Below are 20,040 nucleotides of genomic sequence, written 5' to 3'. Positions count from 1 at the left end.
TGCAAGGTGGTAATCTTAAAACTCAAATCATTACATGAAACTCTTCTTTAAACTAAAGTGAAGATTAAACTCTAACAAGTCTTTTTTATTAACTTTAAACACTTAAGATTACTTTTATTCCATTTCCCTCTCCTAATTCAATCCCACCCAAAGCATGCTGGGAACTACAAATCCCCTACCTAGGTAGTTAAACAACACAATTCCTTCATGTTGTCCCAACACAAAACGCTTAAGCTAACTTAATGGTTTACAAATTTAAGTGGACTGAACATAAAACAAATAAACTGGCCAAAGAAATGACAAGAATTGTGTTTTTTCAGCTCATTTTAAACAGGTAGTTTGAACGAGCAGCAGTGATCATTTTTTGAGTGTATAATAACAAAGTAAATAACATTTTGATCAAGTCTAAATATTTTAAAGTTGAACATAATATAGTGTCATAATTTACTCAATGAAGTAAACTGCTCATCACAAAAAAAAGACATGTTGAAAATACTGTATGTAGGTAACCAAACAAGTTTTGTGTCGCACTGAGGTGCAATGTACTTCTTTGTCATTCCATGGAACCCAATGGAGGACCCGCTACTGGCACAAAATAACGACTAATTAAATAAACAGCAACAGAATATGCATTTTTTTTAGTCAACCATCCCTCTAAACTTACCGAACTTCACTTTCACTTGCATCAAATTAAATGCACCTATCATTTTGAAACTAATGCATAATAAAACCTTTAAAACACTGCAGTTCAACAGGTATAACGCTACTACCAATTCAAGCTGAAGAAAATTAGACATAAATTGAGTATCCTGAACAGTCCAGAGAGATTCTAAAAAACACTTTAATGCAGCATAGCGGCCTCAAAACGACCAGACCCTCTTAAACCTGAGATAATTGAATCCAATGCACCATCCATCTCCATAAGTGATCGTCCTGAGTCCAGACCAGCTGCCCAGGGAGCTTTTACTTATAGCAGACTTTCTGATTTAGCATCGATATATAAAGCTATGGGATGATGTCATAAACTGCATACCGCAATCAGATAAGGGCCCAATTTACGATTGCACTGCTATTCTCATACAGCGCCTGCGCTTTTAATACAGACCGGCCATTAATATGTCTCCGCTCCTCATACATTAACCAAGCTCACAGTCGCATCGCACCGAAAAACCCACGCAGAGAGAATTATAGACGTGTTTATTGTGCCACAGCTGATGAATGCGTTCTAACATCTAACACTGGTGTTTTGGAGTTTGTTCCCCTACGTTTAGTTTATCGTCTCATTATGGCGAATGAGTCTCGGATGTAGGAAGCAGTTCGTCTCCTTGCTAAAACCCATCCAGCTTTCATCTCTGGAATTATCGCCGTATTACAGGCAGGCAGACGAGAGGTATTTGTCCTTGGGCTTGCGGATCGTAGACGCCTTGATGCTTATGTGTTTACATAGCAATTCTGGCTTCCCCTTCGACTTGACTTTATGCTAAGCCGTCATAAGTCAGAGTGACACCATTTTTTTTCCCACTCAAAGACGAAAATCTGGAATTCTTAACAATGTGTTAATGCTATTGAACTGGTTGACAGAGATGTGAAAACACAGCCGGGGTCTGATGTGGAAAAAATACAGTGGGGGAAATAAGAATTGAACACGTCATGATTTTTCTCAGAAAACTTATTTCTACAGGTGCTGTTGGATTGAATTTTTCACCGGATGTTGGTAACAACCAAAGAAATCTATATATGCAAAGAATACAAAACTAATTAGTTTATACATTAAAGTTATGTACAGAGTTGGGTGTTATGTACACGAAGGACAAGCCAATAATCCAAAACACAGCCAAGGAATGCTTTCAGAGAAAGAAAATCAAGCTGTAGAACCAATCACCTGACTTGAATCCAATAGAAAATACAAATTAAAAATCAGATTTGATAGACGAAAACCAAAGAACCATCAAGATTTTTACACTGTTGAAGTCTGTTAGAAGTACTATTACCTGGAAAAAAACATGTTCAATATTTAGTTCCTCCTCTGTACGTGTAGCACATAGCGTTTATTACAGTCGACTGCTCTCTGGTTCAGCATTTTCTACTGTATGGCTTAATATAGTTAAAATGACAGCTCGAGGCCGATAGGAGAGCTGATGATTGATGGGGAGATGGTCAATCGGAGTGCAGGGAGCTGTCAGATATGAGAGATCATGCTCTTTTGTCACCTACAGGCCAGTCTTCCTGGGGCTGAAGTGATGTGCCATCAGAGAGTCTGTCTGCTGCAGTCTATGAATAAGCCAAAGGCAGACGGGATCACAGCTCAGCCTCTCTCAGAGATGTCACACAACATTTCTGTGAAGTGAAGTTCTAGTCCAAAATATTCTTGCAAGCACAGCTCATGAAAAAAGAAACTAAGAGACATTCACAACTGCACATTTTAGAAGCAGTTTACTCCGTTTATTTATTTTAAATGCATTCAAATGTAATGAATAAAATACAAAAAAATCATTCAGAACAACTGTTACCTATTGATGGTTGAAAATGTTTAACATACATAATATTACAATTCATTCATTCATTCATTTTCTTTTCGGCTTATTGCCATTATTAATCAGGGTTCGTCACAGCGGAATGAACCGCCAACTTATCCAGCATATGTTTCAGGCGGCAGATGACCTTCCAGCTGCAATCCATCCCTGGGAAACATCCATACACACTCATTCACACACATACACTACGGACAATTTAGCTTACCCAATTCACCTATAGCGCATGTCTTTGGACAGTGGGGAAGACCGAAGCACCCGGAGGAAACCCACACAGTAACGGGGAGAACATGCAAACTCTACACAGAAATGCCAACTTACCCAGCTGAGGCTTGAACCAGTGACCTTTTTGCTGTAAGGTGATTGTGCTACCCACTGCACCACCGTGACGCCTCTAATATTACAATTCTAGCTGATTAAGTTAAAGTTGTGGCCATAAAAAGAACTCCGATATTGGCTAAACAGATAAAAATAATTAGAAACTTTACAACAAAGTCCCATTCAAGTGATTCAGATGAAAGCACCAGTAAAAAGACAATTGAATGAACAGAAAATGACTTATTATTTGTATATATTGGATATATATTTGTTAATGTATAAAGTTTATGAGTAACATTTTTAATTGGTGTCAAATATAACAAATAACAGAGTTATTTACAGAGAAAGAAAAATGAAAAAGATGGTTGACAAAAAAATGAAAGTGTATTCATTGTCATACTAATAAATATACAGAAAGTATATTTATGCGTTAATGAGTACACAGAGTATAATATTTGAAGACTTCATTGTTGTAAAAAGAGAAAAACAACACAAAGGGAACAAAACTGTGTTTGATTAAAAGAAACATGATTTGTGAAGATATTTTAGCATAACATGATTTGTGAGGATATTTTTGCTATAATATGAATGTTAATAAACAGATGCTACTAAGCTGCGCCTGGGGAAAGACACTGAAGTCTCAATGTGATTTTGTTTCTCCTGATAATTCAGACACTTTTAATCTGCCTATGAGTTCCAGGACCCGTAACATATACATGAAAGAAATGTATAGTAATTTTATAAATAAATATAGATGTGTAAAAGTATAAAATGCTTTTTAAAGATTAATTTTAGTGACTATTACATAACAGCAAATGTCAGGAAAAAGTGAAAGTTAAACATCTGACATAATTATATTATATAATATAATGTATATATATATATATATATATATATATATATATATATATATATATATAATGTATATATATATATAATGTATATATATATATATATATATATATATATATATATATATATATATATATATATATATATATATATATATATATATATATATATATATATATATATATATATATATATATATATATATATATATATATATATATATATATATATATATATACACACATATACAATGCCTGTCAAATATATTTTGAGATCTGCCAAAAGTGACATTTAAAGGTGTTTTTAAATTATGTATGTCTCCCATATTGAAAATGTAAGCATATAGGAAATGACCAGCACAATTAAAGAACCAATATCAACCAATATATAGATAAACAGTATCAACAGATTCAAATAAATTTTTCAAGAAACAATATAAACATCTACTTATTAGGGTTGTTATAACACTGGAGTTCAGTACTAATCTATACTGAAATTATACCGCTAACATTTGAGTGCTGTTGAGCACATTTTTAAACAGTGCTCAACAGAAATTACTGTGATTGGCTGTGAAGGTCATCAGTTCACTAAACTCACTGCTGTTTACTGCATGCAATCACAGATACAGGGACACTGGAGCAGTGTAAAGCTGTGATTCATCAGTGGATCGCTCTTATGACAGCTTATAGACAAACCAGCTGATCAACGTTTTAAAAATTCAGTACCGAATTCCAGTATCGTGACAACCCTACCATATATAACCACCCATATTTAACCCCCTATTTCATAAATATCTAGGGAGTTATGCCTCTAATTTACTTCTGATTAACAAAAACAAACATTTTTTTTCAGAGAGAAAAAAAATCTATCCCCTCTGGCATGAGAGGTCAATGGGTCTCTAATCTGCGGTCACATTTGTGCACACGTCAATACGGTTTGCACTGACTGGCTGACGATTACGAATGTTCCTGCATTTTGACAGCTGATAGTAAATCCTTTTGACAAGCCGGGGTTGAGCAAAAGTCGAACTGATAGTCAAGTGCTTGAAGAACAGAGAAATGCTCTAAGGAGCATGCCACTGCTGTGTGCAATCCTTCTAATTTCATTGATTTCCCTGTCCTGCTTTGTCCACCATACTTCACTGCGCACACTCACTGACTTCCACTGTTTATGAGTGAACACTGATCTAATTACCATTCTCATGTAAACACAATACATCCACATCATTAGGCATCATTAAAGGAGCATTCGCTTATGATTGCACCCTGACCGTTTATAAAAGTACTTCAGAGCGTCAGCCAGGCCTCTCCGACCACGCTCGAAAATTTTCCAATTATAATAGGTTCATTAAAAACAGGAGTTTACAGGGGACTGACTTCACCCGTGACCGGTTTGGATGAATGGCAGTTTAAGAAAGCAAAACGGGTCATTGAAATTTAAAGAGTTCGTGTTTAGCAAACTCAAAATCAGGGCAGTGAGCATAGCTGCAATAAGGTTACAGAAACTTGATGTGGTGCAGAAACATTTTCTTGTAATTACAGGCCGCTATGTGCTGCCAAGAGAAAGCATAAACATCTCCAGCCAGATGCATGTATGTAAATACACCAAACAAACACCAATTTTCTTTTAATTTCCCTTGGTTCGAGCATTTTTCTACTGCATTACGAAGAAAAAAAGATGGCATTTGTTCCGGTTCACTCAGTTGAACATACATGCCAAAATGTTTTCCAAATCTTAACTTGATAGAAAGCAAACATCCGACATGAACATTTATACAAATTATCCGCCAGCATACATACGGTATTCTATATCAATCCACAAATCTGATACATCCATAAAAAGCAGAGCAGAATGAAAGTTGTTTACTGTACCTTCTGGAAGAGAGCAGGAACCTGTTGCAGCTTCAGCTTATGGAAGACAAACACATCATAGATGGCAGCAACAGCCAGCACCGTCACACCTTGTTCCTTCCACAGCATGCTACATGAAGCACACCCCAAGGTACCCAAAAACCACATCCAGCTCCATCCATGGGCACTGCTTGTCCTCAAGGTACAGTGGCGAATGTAGCAGCGCAGGGCCAGAAGATAGAAGAGAGCGGCTCCCACGTCTGCCCGACCCACAATGCCCGCTACAGCCTCGGTGTGGATGGGGTGAGCAGCAAAGAGAAGCCCAGCCAGCAGGCTCCAGCAACCCGACCCCAACAGCAGGCTTGAGAGGCTAGAGAACAGGGCAGTCGCCGTGCAGTGTAGAACCACATTAACCAGATGGTAACCCCAGGGATCTAAGCCACCCAGGGCATAGTTGAGTCGAAAGGAGAGCGTGCAGAGTGGGCGATAGGACTTGTGGCTTCCGCTGTGGGTGAGAAGTGTTCCCCAAAAGTCATCGTAGAAGATGTTAATCCAAGGTGTTTCGGGGAAAAGGTCCTGGTTGGTCTTGATTGCTCGGCTGTGTGGAGAAAAAAAGAAAATGTTTTTAAAATCAAAACAGAGACTAATGACATTTACAGAATTCAAAAGTCAATTGTAAACATTATCGGTCTCAATCTTAATGTTCTAAGGTCTAAAGAGCAAGGTGCAGGTGCACTTAGGAAGTATCTGAATCCACTTTTGCTATTTTAAGCATGAGAAAAATGGTTTAAGCATGGTCTAAAAGGGTTTTCCCTTCTTCTCCTAAAGAGTTATGAGTGTGTCTTGGGTGTAGAATGCTTTAAACCAGGGGTGCCCAAACTAGGTCCTGGAGGGCCATTGTCCTGCATAGTTTAGCTACAACTTCATTTAATACACCTGCCTGGACGTTTCTAGTATACCTAGGAAGAGCTTGATTACCTGGTTCAGGTGTGTTTAATTGGGGCTCGAACTAAAATATGAAGGACATAAGCCCTCCAGAGTTTCATCTACCATTCACTTTAAAAGGGAGATGTGATTCGCTATTTACATGGGAAACATTGTAAATATAAAAACTGAATGCTTCAGTATCGAGGAAATGGATCTTCTAGTATGCCAGATTTAGCAGAACATCAACAGAACTATCCAGAATAAAAAGACATTAGGATGGAGAATCAAGTAATCTCACTCTACATTCAATGGTCCGTATATTAAGACTACATTGGAATATGACAGACTTTAATCACTTACTAAGTCCTAGCACAGCTGACTTGACAAGATAATGAATGGCTAAAACACACACACACTTTACATCCATGAGACCATGACAAGATCTTTTCTCTTACTGCCTTCATCGTCTTTTGTATATAAATGTATTGCTTAATTTATTAATTGATCATAAAGAACCTGAAACAGATCTTAAATTAACCTTCTAATAATCATTTAGAATACTATAACCAAACACAGCTGATTGTGACTTACTAGAAAACTCCTAGGGAAGTTTTTTTTATATGCACAAATTGTAGGACAGTGCTCCAGCAGGAGCAGGAATTAACACCCCTGACCTGGAGTATAACGCTTTAGAATTGCAACACTGCCTACTTAACTTCTTAATATACCCTTCTATTGAATGAATCAGTTTCATATTGTTCAGTTTAGGAATAACATTCAGTTACAACAATTTAACATTCCAAACATAAATATTACATTGCAAGCGTTGACTGGGACACAGTAAGACAGAAGGAAAAGAAAAGGAGGATCACTAATTTCAATTTTCCTCAAAGTTTAGAAAGTACGTTTAAGTACAACACCCTTGACCAAAAATAAACAATTGATCAACAGAGGGACAGGGGCCTCCGTTTAGCCTTAAGCAAGAATAAAATTGTACTGATTCCGGTCAATCAAACCAATCCGAATGTGACAGAAATAGTTTATTGGCTATCCCAAAAAGATTAACAGACAAAGAGAGTAAAAAAAACTAAGGTGGAATGAAATGCAAGAGGGCGGTAGAAATGTAAAAGTTAAAAAGTGTGGTTTACTTCCTATAAGAAAGACTATAAATATGTCTGAAGAGGGTTTCGTAAAAGCATAGAGCTGTGCAGGGAACAGGAGGAGGCAAGGCTGAATATGCTCTGGAGGCCATAGATGCACACTGTGCCCATGCTGTCTGACTGCGTTGCACCGCCCAACAAGATTGAGAGAGCCCTTAAGGCAAACAAACAACACAAACACGTGTAAACAAAGCAACTAGGCAGTTACGTTATGCCATATGCAGTCATCCATGCCAAAATCCATGTCATTCAAACCCTAGGCGGTGGTGTCTTGCTGTGAAACAAACACCCTCTACCCCCTGTGCTTGTGAATGTATGCATGCACACATGAACCAGAGTGTAATTAGCCTCCTTAGAGAGTGCAAGCATTGACATAAGCTGTAATTAAAACATGCAACAGAAAATACGTGACAACTATGATAACACCCCATCAGAGCAACTGGATAATCTGTCTTCACAAAAATGGTGCCAAGAACTTGTAATTAACACAGAATAAAGACAAAGGGTTTAATGGAAACATGCTTACAAGTGAAATATGTGATGCAAAAAGAGCAATGGATCCCTGGCTGCAGAGCGAGCCAAACGTCTTTGATCATTTGCTACTATACTTGCAAGCACACTTGCACAGTTGCCAGCAGCAAACGCCTGTCTACCCGTTGTCCATGAGAACAGATGGAACTGGGAAAAGCAAGGAGATGTTTCAACAGAGCAAACTGCCAAAAAGAACTAGTTCAGGACGTGCTTCAACTTCTTGGTATAGTCTTGGGGGAAATTTTCAACAAGTCGCATTGGAATTGCTTAGTGAGATTCCATAAGAATAACAGATGCTTCCAGAGCTACACTTGTCAATGAAATAAAGCTCTCCGTCATCAGATGCTTTTCAGATCTCTGCCTTGACTTCAAATCTTTCACTTACTTGGCAGACATTGTCCCCCAGGTATGCCTTCTTTATTTTCTTCGAACCATTCATCAAATCAGATCTTCAACCTTCCGAACAAAGGGATAGCACGAGAGCCATTGTGGCTCAGTTACACCTCCAAATCAGCTGGAAGGAGTTGCCAATTTACTGGATACTTTGGTGAGCCAGAGAAAACAAACACCATGGCCTGGAGACTCGACACCCAGCAGCTCAGACAAGACAACAGCCCGAGAGGCAGGGGCTTCCGAGATCAGCTTTCGCTTAAAGTGTGAATCAGTAACGAACACTAGGGAGTCTGGTGGTGGATTGTAACTGAAGATCAGGAAAAGCAAAGACTCTCAAATTGCATGACAAGTACATGAATTCTTGAGCCACTGCCTAATTCGGCTTGACAACACCCTGAGGATGTCTGACTCCCTAGAAGGATTCTAATTGGTGTTAGTGAGACAAATAACTTGAAATCTAAACTCTGGCATGGGCTGATACTTCTCGCCTGTAGAAGATGTAGACAGGGATTGAAATTAAGAGGCCACCAGAAGCTTTTTCACATGCAGGAGCACATGCTTGCTCTTTGACAACTCTCGAGGGACCAGCAGTATCACGCGATCCCAAAACTGGCCACTTTGCTTCATCTAGAGTCCAATCAGTGTGCCGGGATACTGTGACCACATCTGTCAAAGCATGTTTGCTTATCGCTCTATTCCTGCTGTGACTGGCACATTGTTACATTTTGGCTGACCGCAGCTCTAATGAGAAGTGAAATCAAAAATAAGTCCTGTGTAATCTAGAGCCACGTTCCCTCAGACTGGGAGCAAGATTTAGCTTTGCGGCCATTTGAGGAACTTAAATACTGCGGTGTCGATCACAGGCTGCGACCTCAATGTTTTCGGACAAGTACAGCTTTGCTACATCCAAAACAAAGGCTTATAATTTGAGCCAAAGGCAAAACAAACTATGCAAAGTGTCTGGACTCTGGAATCTACTCAAGTGATCTACTATGGTGCAACCTTATGAATTTTTATTTATATATTTATATATTAATCTCGAAATGTAGTTAGCTTTGGGTACAGAGTATTTCTATTCTGTCAATGAATAAACATTCATATAATCCAAGTGCATCGAGGGTCTATGCATTAGAACTTAAACAAAGCAACTTTTTATAACGTAAAAAAATGGTTCCAGATATTCTGAGACAATGCACAATGGGTTTATATTTGTGCCAACAAGTGAAAAGAGAGAGAGAAAAAGGCGCAGGCAGTAGGGAGATGTGTTTTTCAGTTTTGCCAAGTATGTGTCATCACCCGGCTTCAGTGTCTGAAAGGGCCACAGTCATATTTTGAGTGTGCCTACAGAGAGTCTGTCCGGTCTGTCCACTCTGCTCTCCTGCCTGGGCTTTTGTCTATGGTTTCTTCCCATGAGAATGCCTGCAGGTCAATAACAGAATACCTTCCCCTTATGTGGTGCTTATGCGAGAAGAGCTCTCTGGGACAACAGCCTTGTTCCTTTGTGAAGTTTCATTAGGAAAAGCTGTATAGGCTATAAAAAAACGAAGAGAGAAATGAATTAATTTGTCAGAATAAAGGCCTGAACTGTTGAGGCAACACCTTCCATGCTGAGAATCTCACACAAAGTACATGTCTTTTATTCATTCATACTTTACCCTCTTTGAGTTTTATTTTCAGCAGTCCTTTTTTTGTTCCTTTATTCATTCTTTCAGTCAAACTTGCCTTTGGTTAACCTTTTATTCATTAAATTTTTTTCACACGCATTATTCTGATCATTCATTCTTTTCCATTAACTGATTTTTTTTTATTCATTCATTGAACATCCACAATAGCATAGTGTTTGGACATGCATTGTTCTAATATCGGGGCAGCACGGTGGCTCAGTGGTTAGCACTGTCACCTCATAACAAGAAGGTCTCTGGTTTGAGTCCCGCCTTGGCCAGTTTGCATTTCTGTGTAGAGTTTGTGTGTTTTCCCCGTGTTCGCATGGGTTTTCTCCAGGTGCTCCGGTTTTCCCCATAGTCCAATGACATGCATAATAGGTTGAATTGAATTAACTAAATTCGCCGTAGTGTATAAGTGTGTGTGTGAATGAGTAATGTTTCCCAATACTGGGTTGCAGCTGGAAGGGCATCCGCTGTGTAAAACATATGCTTTACACAGGCGCTTCATTCCCCTGTGGCAACCCCTGAAATAGAGACTAAGCCGAAGGAAAATGAATGAATGAATGTTCTAATATCAGCTGCTTTAACCTTAAAGTACTTCAAGAGTTCACATTTAGATATCGCTTGACACTATTAGGTTTGGCATGCTGTCCTGGGAGAGAACCCTGAGCTTGGAGATAATTGAATGGGTCTCGAAAGCTCTCCCTGGTAAAAGGAGGAAAAGGAGGAGATGGGGTGGAAGGGGGGGTTATTACAAAATGCAGATAAGGCAGTAGGGCAAAGCCTGTCTATTTATTATAGGCTTGGATCATTCTGATTGGATTATTGCTGATTACAGATGAGAGACAAGCCACAATCAATCATATCACATGCTCCTCTCAATACTAGTTTGTAAAACTTCACTATGTGAACATCATTCTCATTTTGCGTATATTATTTATTAATTAATTCAATTTCTAAAACCATAACTGGTTTGAAATTTTAGGATCGTAGGACTTCCCCATAAAATTTCCTACAGAAATCCTTAAATATTCAATAACAAATACTTACATAAACAGTTTTCGACTGGCATTACTCATTAGTAAAATTCATTACATGTATTCATTAGAGGTATGATCTCGCAAATGTCTCAAACTAGAGCCCTTTAAAAGTATCATTGTTGGCTATTACATACAGTTGAAGTCAGAATTATTAGTGCCCCCCCTGAATTATTATCCCCTCTGTTTATTTCTTTTCCCAATTTCTATTTAAGGGAGAGAAGATTTTTTTCAACACATTTCTAAACATAATAGTTTTAATAACCCATTTCTAATAACTGATTTATTTTATCTTTGCCATGATTACTGTATATAATATTTTACTAGATATTTTTCAAGACACTTCTATACTGCTTAAAGTGACAACTAGGTTTAACTAGATTAATTAGGTTAACTAGGCAGGTTAGGGTAATTAGGCAAGCCATTCTATAACAGTGATTTGTTCTGTAGATTATCGAAAAAATATAGGTTAGAGGGACTAATAATTTTGACCCTAAAATAGATTTTTTAAAATGTAAAATTATTCCAGCTGAAATAAAACAAATTAGACTTTCTCCAGAAGAAAAAATATTATCAGACATACTGTGAAAATTTCCTTGCTCTGTTAAACATCATTTGGGAAATATTTAAAAAAGAAAATAAATAAAAATCAAAGGGGGCTAATAATTCAGACTTTAACTGTATGTTAGTCTTTTATTTGCAGAACATTATTCTGTTATTTAGAGAAAAAAAATAATGTATACATGGCAGGCAGATTATGTAGGTGTAAAGAGTCTGCACAAGGTTAATCTTATAAACACCAGTGTCAGAAATCAATTCATATGGGAAATAAAAACAACCCGTTGACATTTCAAAGTCACAAAAAGAATTTTTTCACCACTTTACACAAAGAAATGTCAGGCACTGAGCATTTTGCAAAGTGCTTTTTTTTGTGATATAAACTAAAAGATTTGACACATTGAACTGTTGCTTGTTAAACAACAGAAAATCGATAACACGGTAAACCAAGTAGACACATTTCAATATGTCAGTCTGGCAAGTTAGTCAAAATGTCAGCTGGTGTATTATTGAATTAGGGTCAGACAGAATAAGACGACGGGCTTTCAGTTGATGGGCTTCAACAAACAGTGAAGCAGATGCACATTAAAAGGGTCGGGGGGCTTTGCAGTCAGAACAAACCCTCATGGGCCACCATGAAATCAACATGGTCATGGCTGGACTTTGTTGATCTAGACACCACAATAGCCAAATTATCTAGTTTGCAACCATGTCAAAGCAAAAAAGCAATCGGTAGTGAATTTTTCTCTGTTTTTTGTCATTTCCGAAAAGAAAGAGCATTATTTCATACATTTGAGCATCAATCAATTTATTGTACCATCCATAAACTCATTTCTGAACCATTTCCACACGATAATATGCACACATCAGCACCCATTTGAACTTTTTTTATAGGCATGAATGAATCAATTGTCCACTAATGGCAAATCAATGAAAGCGCCATTTCCATTTAGCCTTTATTGACAAAAAAAGAAGTAAAAAAGCACACTCAGCACATTGACTGTTTCTGAGAGCTCACACTAAATTAGCATAGGGGGGAAAAAAGAGGAATGACCAGCTTATTTCATTACATCATTCCATTCCTCCTGGGACATCTGTTTTTACAGGATTCACTATTAGCCCAATTGTTTTACTATGTGAATAACACTGTAAGTAGGTCATGGCTAATTAGATTAAGCTAGTATCAGTGCTAGCAAGACACCATTTAACTAAAAAAAATAAGTTTGTTTTAGTTTAGCAGCTTTATAAAACAAGTCATAAACATGCTACATGCTAAACATGCTAACAACTCTCTGAAACAATAAATCACATGGCTTTCTGGAATTCCTGATTCTGATTGGTCAATCATGACATGTTAAGAGAATAAAACAGTGCTAGTTGCAACACACCCAAAGAGTTTTCATCTAGGCTCTGGTGTTTACGGTCACGTCATTGTAGGTCACGAACGCCACACTCTCCTTTTCCCACTGCAGGCCATCGGCAAACCTCTCATGTAGTTCAACAGTACATTTGTTTTAACAATCTATTTGATGGCTATTCAGAAACCCCCTGTTCAGCACATTTATAACCTTTATGGAAGATGTATCGTGTGTCAACATTACTGCCAAACAGGTGGCTTAGTTTTCAATCTGATGTGCTGAGCGGGAGGACACAACGCCACTGTATGATCCTCAGGAAATCTAAACTAAGCTTTAAAGAGTTTTACCTGATACAGTATAAAGCTTGTACCTTCAACAGATTCACTGCACCTTCTGTGGGGATGTTTGAAAGTTTGATTTAATTTGACCATTTCAGTTCATTCAGGCATTTCCTCACAGCATTTTAGTCACGTTTAGGTTTAATTATTATTTGTGATCGGGTTTGATTCAGTCATTTAGTTATCATTTTGTTTCATCTTGTCTCATTTTTGTTTTGTCTCATTTTGTCTTGTTTTGTTTCATCTTGTCTCATGTTGTTTTGTCTCTTTGTTTCATTTTGTCTCGTTTTGTTTTGTCTCATTTTGTTTCATTTTGTGTAATTTTGTCTCGTTTTGACTCATTTTGTTTCATCTTGTCTCGTTTTGTTTCGTCTCATTTTCTCTTGTCTCATCACATTTTTTTTGTCTCGTTTTGTTTCAGTTTGTTTTAATTTGCCTAGTTTTATTTCGTCTAATTTTTGTTTTAGCTCATTTTGTTTCATCTTGTCTCATGTTGTTTTGTCTCGTTTTGTTTCATTTTGTTTCATTTTGTTTCATTTTGTCTCATCTTGTCTCGTTTAGTTTTATCTTGTCTTGTTTTGTTTTGTCTCATTTTGTTTGGTCTCATTTTGTCTTGTTTTGTTTCATCTTGTCTAGTGTTGTTTTGTCTCGTTTTGTTTCATTTTGTCTTATTTTGTTTCATTGTCTCGTTTTGACTCGTTGTCTCGACATCTTGTCTCGTGTTGTTTCATTTTGTTTAATTTTCTCATTTCGACTTGTTTCATCTAGTCTCGTTTGGTCTCGTGTTGTTTCATCTTGTTTCGTATTGTTTTGTCTCATTTTGTTTTGTTTTGTCTCATTCTGGGTGTTTTTTTTGTCTCGTTTTGTTTTGTCTCGTTTTGTCTCGATTTGACTTGTTTTGTCTCATTTTGACTCATTTTGTTTTGTCTCGTTTTGTTTTTTCTTGTTTTGTCCCTAGTTTTGTTTTGTGAGCATTTTTAAAATAGTTGGCTCATTTAAAAGTGCACATTCAGTGTTTATCCAGGTATGTCTTTTATGAATTTGAGGCAAAGATTTATGGAGATGTCATTTGTCAGTCATGTTTTACTAATTTTACAAAAATGGATTGTTTTGTTATAATTATTAATATATACCACTAAACATAGACTCTTTACAGTTTTTAAATCTGTCTTTGTCCTATCAATAATGACAGAGGATTTTAGGTTAGGTTAAAGCATTTTTTTTTTTATTGATTGAACATCAGGGTTATTCCACCAAATATTCTTATGACGTTGAATCACTGGGATTGTTTGTCTAAAAGTGAATGTCTTAATGCATGATATCTTTCCTATTTTATGCATTAAAGTGTCATTTTATGTTCTAAATGACAACATTATTAAAATTGAACAATTTTTTGTTATTTTTTAATCAAGAGAAACCGAAAATATCCACATGGTCTGTTTTTTCATAGCTGAATTTAAAATTGCATTTGTAAATGGAATTTTGTTTTTTAATTTCAACTTGTATTTTGCAGAAAATGCAAGAAAATCAGCATTTTTGCTCCTTTTTTATGTTAGTACTCAGTAGAAAAAATAAACAGACATTTAGTGGTTTGCCATGTAGTTCTTGTTGCGTAATTAGGAGTTTGAAAACAACTTAAGTTTCATTTAAAATTATTTCATTTCAGAAACCTCTCATTCCTCCAAAAATTGTGCATGTCCCATTTGAAATGTGTTTGTCTGAAAATAAATAACAGTGAGAAAGGAAAGAAGTGTATTTCCTCAAATTTATGAGACTTTAAAATACATGTGCATGTCTCAGGCTTGTCCTTTTATTGGCTTTCACACCACCTTGTGATAATCGCTAACCCCTAAATTTTTTTGTTGGTTTTTTTATTGGAGTGCAGACATTCCTTATGGGATTGAAAGAGCATCTTCCTACAGATGTTCCACTGAAAGTCCTTCTGGAAAATCTGTTGCTGTCTATGAAAGTGTTACAGAGCAGATGTTTAGGGTGTAACTGCTATTGTCTGATCGCTTTTGACCAAAGCCGCCTTTACTGTAAAATGCAGAAAACTATTTAAAAAAGCAAAGTCTGAAATGGACATTGTGAACACAGGAAGCAGAGGAAGGAATGACATCAGTGTTCCCTTTTCATTTTTGTAATATTTTCCTTTTCCTCTTTGTCCTTTTTGTTAGCTTAGATGTACTTAAAAGTATTTTAAACCTTAAAATCTAAAGATTTGACAGGCCATGTAATTTGTCAGATTATAAATAGATGGATGTTTTAGAACATTTTTGGCATATTTATGACATGTTTTATATAATGCTGCTAACATGCTTTATTGTAATCATTGCATGTTACTGTACATTGCTAATAAGGTTTACCAATTTATTAGCCTAGGGATAACGTTCTCAAACAACTGGCTAGATGTTCATTATCCCACTTATTATATGGCTACTTGCCACAAAAGTTATCAATCAGACCCAAAACATTGATATTAACCTTTAAATTGTATAAAAGTTCTCACTCAGCATGATAAAACGGGATCTCTTATAGCCAGTGTGTTAAAGGTTCTTAATAATAATAATACCAGTACTATCATTAATAATGATACCAATAATAGACAATTCAACGTTATATATATCATAATAAGCAAATAACTTTAAAATATTCTAATCTAAATCAATTAAAAACAATAAACAGTGAAAATATTTACAACAGATTTAGGTCATTTTTACTTAATAATATTAACATTAATAATGTATGAATGTATGAATATTTGACTGTTAATTGTTTTTAATTGATTAGAATTTTAATTAGATTTTATTTGTTATTTTGTTGCCTATTATTATTATTATTATTATTATTATTAATAATAATAATAAGAAAAAATAATAAGAAGAACAATAATCAAAAAATATTTACAAGTACATTTTAATTTAAATTTAATATTTAGTCTTTTATAATTTTTTTCATATTACTTAGGGTCATCAATCATTTAAACGATCTTAACACATAAAATATTAAAAACACCAAATTATTTAATATAGCGGGATCTAAAAACAGCAACGTGTGAGTTTCAATACCGTTATACCATCAAAAAAAACAATGCACTCATATAGGAGACAAGTATTAAATATTAAATATTATTTATTTATTGCCGAAAAATGTGAATGCGTGATTGTCATCACGGGACAGTGTGGAGGAGAGAGAGAGAGATGAGGTAAGATGGCGAGTCGTGCACCAAGTGACCTGGTCTCAAAAAAGAACACAACTTCTGCAGTTTGGTAGTATTTCGGGTTTCGACCGAACGAGAAGGGAGACGTGGTAAATACGAACTAGAGGTCTGCATTCCCACTGCTGTACCATGAGATTTCTTGGGGTGTGGGAATAAATTTCTGAATAAAGTGCGGGAGCGGTCGGTAACTCTGGTGTAATTTGAACGGGAGCGGGCGATCTAACAATATCGATCCAGAGCGAGCAAGCATGCATGCATGATACAGTTCAAGCCTACTTCACGCAATTAGGTTCAATAATTTTTGCAATAATAGTATCCTATGCATGGATATGGTATCCAATATAGTGGCATCAAAATACATTTACCATGCAATATAATAATAATAATAATAATAATAATAATAATAATAATAATAATAATAATAAAAAATCATCATCATCATGGAGATCTTTATAAAATTCAAATTAAAGCTCAAAATAACAATGAAACGAGACAATACAAAACAAAGCAAGACAAAACAAAAAGAGACATGACAAAAATAAATGACAAAACAAAATGAGACCAAACAAAACGAGACAAGACAAAACAAAACAAACTGAGAAACAAAAAACTAAACAAAAACATAAAAAAAATTAAAAGATAAAAAAACACAATACACTGACATTTGTTTTGAATAAAGATAAAACCTACAGTCCACTGTCCATCTTTCTCTTACTCTCCAACAACAACAACAGTCTTTCAAATTCCTCTGGATAAGCTTAGTCAAACGCTACTTAGCTCTGACAATGAATACAAAATGTCATCCATCCAATATCAATTAGCCTAATCTGCCAAACGTGTCCTGCTCTGTGAATCCTCTGCCTAAAGAAAGAGCCTTTGTTTTCTCCGGGGTTTGACCCAGGTCTGAATCCTCAGCCCACTCTCTGGCCGCAGTACACAGACCTCTCAACAGGAGGCTGTTTGTCACGGCTCCAGTGTAATAAATTAGCCGGACTTTGTTCCTGCATGTTTGTGAAGCGTCTTTGTCTTCCGGTGGAACGAGAAACAGAGAAAGAGTGGGCGACCTGTTTATTGGGGTTTGTGTGCAAGGCCCATTTTGACCACCAACAAGATGGTTTATCATTCGAGTGGCTCTTGTTGACCCACAGGGAAACACGTGGGAAGGAAAATGAGGAGAATGACATGGGATGGATGAGAACCAGCTGAAGGTATGCAGAGAGGAACATGTGGTTTGGGGGGGGTCATACAAAAAAGGCTTTAGATGGGAGCTAATGTATCGCAACCACTGTAGAGCAGAGAGATTAATTGTTGAAAGATGGCAATCTAACATTAGTAAATCCAATAAATCTTTTATTTTTTTGTGTACAATGTTACAGTAAATTCTATTTTTTATGTTTGGATTCTGCCATTTCTGTATCAGGGAAATCAAAGGGTGCTTTCCTAGATGAGTTGTATATTTAGAATAGTAATCTCCATTTCATGCGACTCTCAATTTATCCATAATTGTGCAGTTCAAGACCACGGAGCGTGCTTTTCCTTTCCCTTTTCTTCTTAAGAATTTCCCTTTTTTCCCACATTTTTGGACCGGTGTGCCAGCAGCATTCTCTGTTGTTGCCTTGTCAGCGGGGTGTCTCAGCTTTCCGGCCATGTGCAATAGTCTGGCTTTTTCAAAAAGAACATCTGCATTGTAGACAAAAAAATCCAGAGAAATACCCTTTGAGAAGGGAATAAAATGAAATGAATTCATCCGAGTGTCTTTTACGTCTTAGCTTGGCTTTGACTCCTGGTCTATGGACACGTGGCGGATGTTCTGCAGTTGTGGGTTGCATGTGATGCAGTCCTTCTTTTATGAGGCATACCAGCAAACGGGCTGAGCCAGGCCGTGGCACGCTATTGCGCCGCCAAAACTCACTACAGTTAAGAGCAAAAGCACAACGAGCGTGAATGCCAGCGTCTCAGCTGAGCAAATCTGAGCATCTTCAGTCAAACACTGCCGGCCAAAAACACTTTGCCACCCACACACAGCTCCTGCTGCCTTCAACTTCCACAGATTCCCATGATCGATCGATGTTCGAGTTAAAGGTCAATTAATGGATTAACGGTTAACCTTAATAACACGTGTGTCTACTTCAGAGGCTCACTGCGTAGAATATTATCTTATTAGACTATCCAGGTAACTTTGGAATATATTTCAACATATGATTTGGAACATACTAGTCTTTAGGCCAGAGACTATGTGAATTACACAATGTACCAATAGCACCATCTCACATGAACAGTATGGCAAATCATATGCAAATAGTATGTTACTGTATGCCATTTTCTTCCCAAATTTGAACAGAATATTGTGCTCATTAGGGATTTTTGCTCATGAATGACCATGACATATTACAGGTTATGCCACTTAGTTGCCACTTATGCCACATTGTTGTTAACTGCAACTTATGGATAAAATTTCATTCATTCATTTTCTTTTTGGTTTGGTTTGTTTGGTCTTTTTGCCCTTCCAACTGCAATCCAACACTGGGAAACACCCATACACTCCTGCATTCACACAGATACACTACAGCCAATTTAGCTCATTCAATTCCCCTATACTGCATGTTTTTGGACTGTGGGGAAAACCGGAGCACCCGGAGGAAACCCACGCCAACACAGGGAGAACATGCAAACTCCACATAGAAATGCCAATTGACCCAGCCAGGGCTCGAACCAGCGACCTTCTTGCTGTGAGGCGATTGTGCTGTTTTGCCCAGACAAAATTTTAATATCCATATATTACAATCATAGGCAATCAAGTTAAATATTATGCTAACCAAGTTCAGATAATAAATGAACTGATAATGCTATCTGCAACTGACACAGAGCAAAACAACACAACACAACCATGAATGGTAATTTGATGGCCTGTTCCATTTCTTTTACATAGACATAACATAGTACAGTACTTTTTTTTACTAAATTCATGCATGCTTGCTTCATTTTCACATTGCTTTTGCTGTAGATGCAAAAATAATTTTGTGTGCATGCTAATGAAGCCATGTTCAATCAAATATCTATAAGGTGTATGGATTTAAAGGCTTATCAACGCTTTGTCAATCGTTGATAAGTCATTGGTATTCTTTTGTCTTCAAACCATAATCATTTTTTTTTTCTTCAATCCAGGTTTTCTGCTCTATCGTGACCCCAAAAGCCTTTGTTCATCATAAGCGTGATCTGCTGGACGGGATACTGATTACTTCAGCCTTTCAGATGACACCAGGTAATCTATCAGCAAGAGGCTACGATAGCAAATCAATCTGA

General features: G+C 36.7%; 1 protein-coding gene across 1 annotated transcript in view; it reads right to left on the bottom strand.

Moving 5' to 3' along the window:
• tmtc2b (transmembrane O-mannosyltransferase targeting cadherins 2b) overlaps window positions 1-20,040 on the bottom strand; it is a 217,941-nt gene that overhangs the window by 99,056 nt on the left and 98,845 nt on the right. Inside the window, exon 2 of the mRNA XM_056477886.1 lies at window positions 5,573-6,149. Within this exon, the coding sequence (XP_056333861.1) occupies window positions 5,573-6,149 (577 nt within the window). The remainder of the gene's footprint in view (window positions 1-5,572; window positions 6,150-20,040) is intronic.

Source organism: Danio aesculapii, chromosome 18 (genome assembly GCF_903798145.1).
Source record: "Danio aesculapii chromosome 18, fDanAes4.1, whole genome shotgun sequence".
In the NCBI taxonomy this organism is placed as follows: Eukaryota; Metazoa; Chordata; class Actinopteri; order Cypriniformes; family Danionidae; genus Danio; species Danio aesculapii.
The sequence above is the reverse complement of the archived record's forward strand: the minus strand, read 5'-3'. Positions and strand labels throughout refer to the sequence as shown.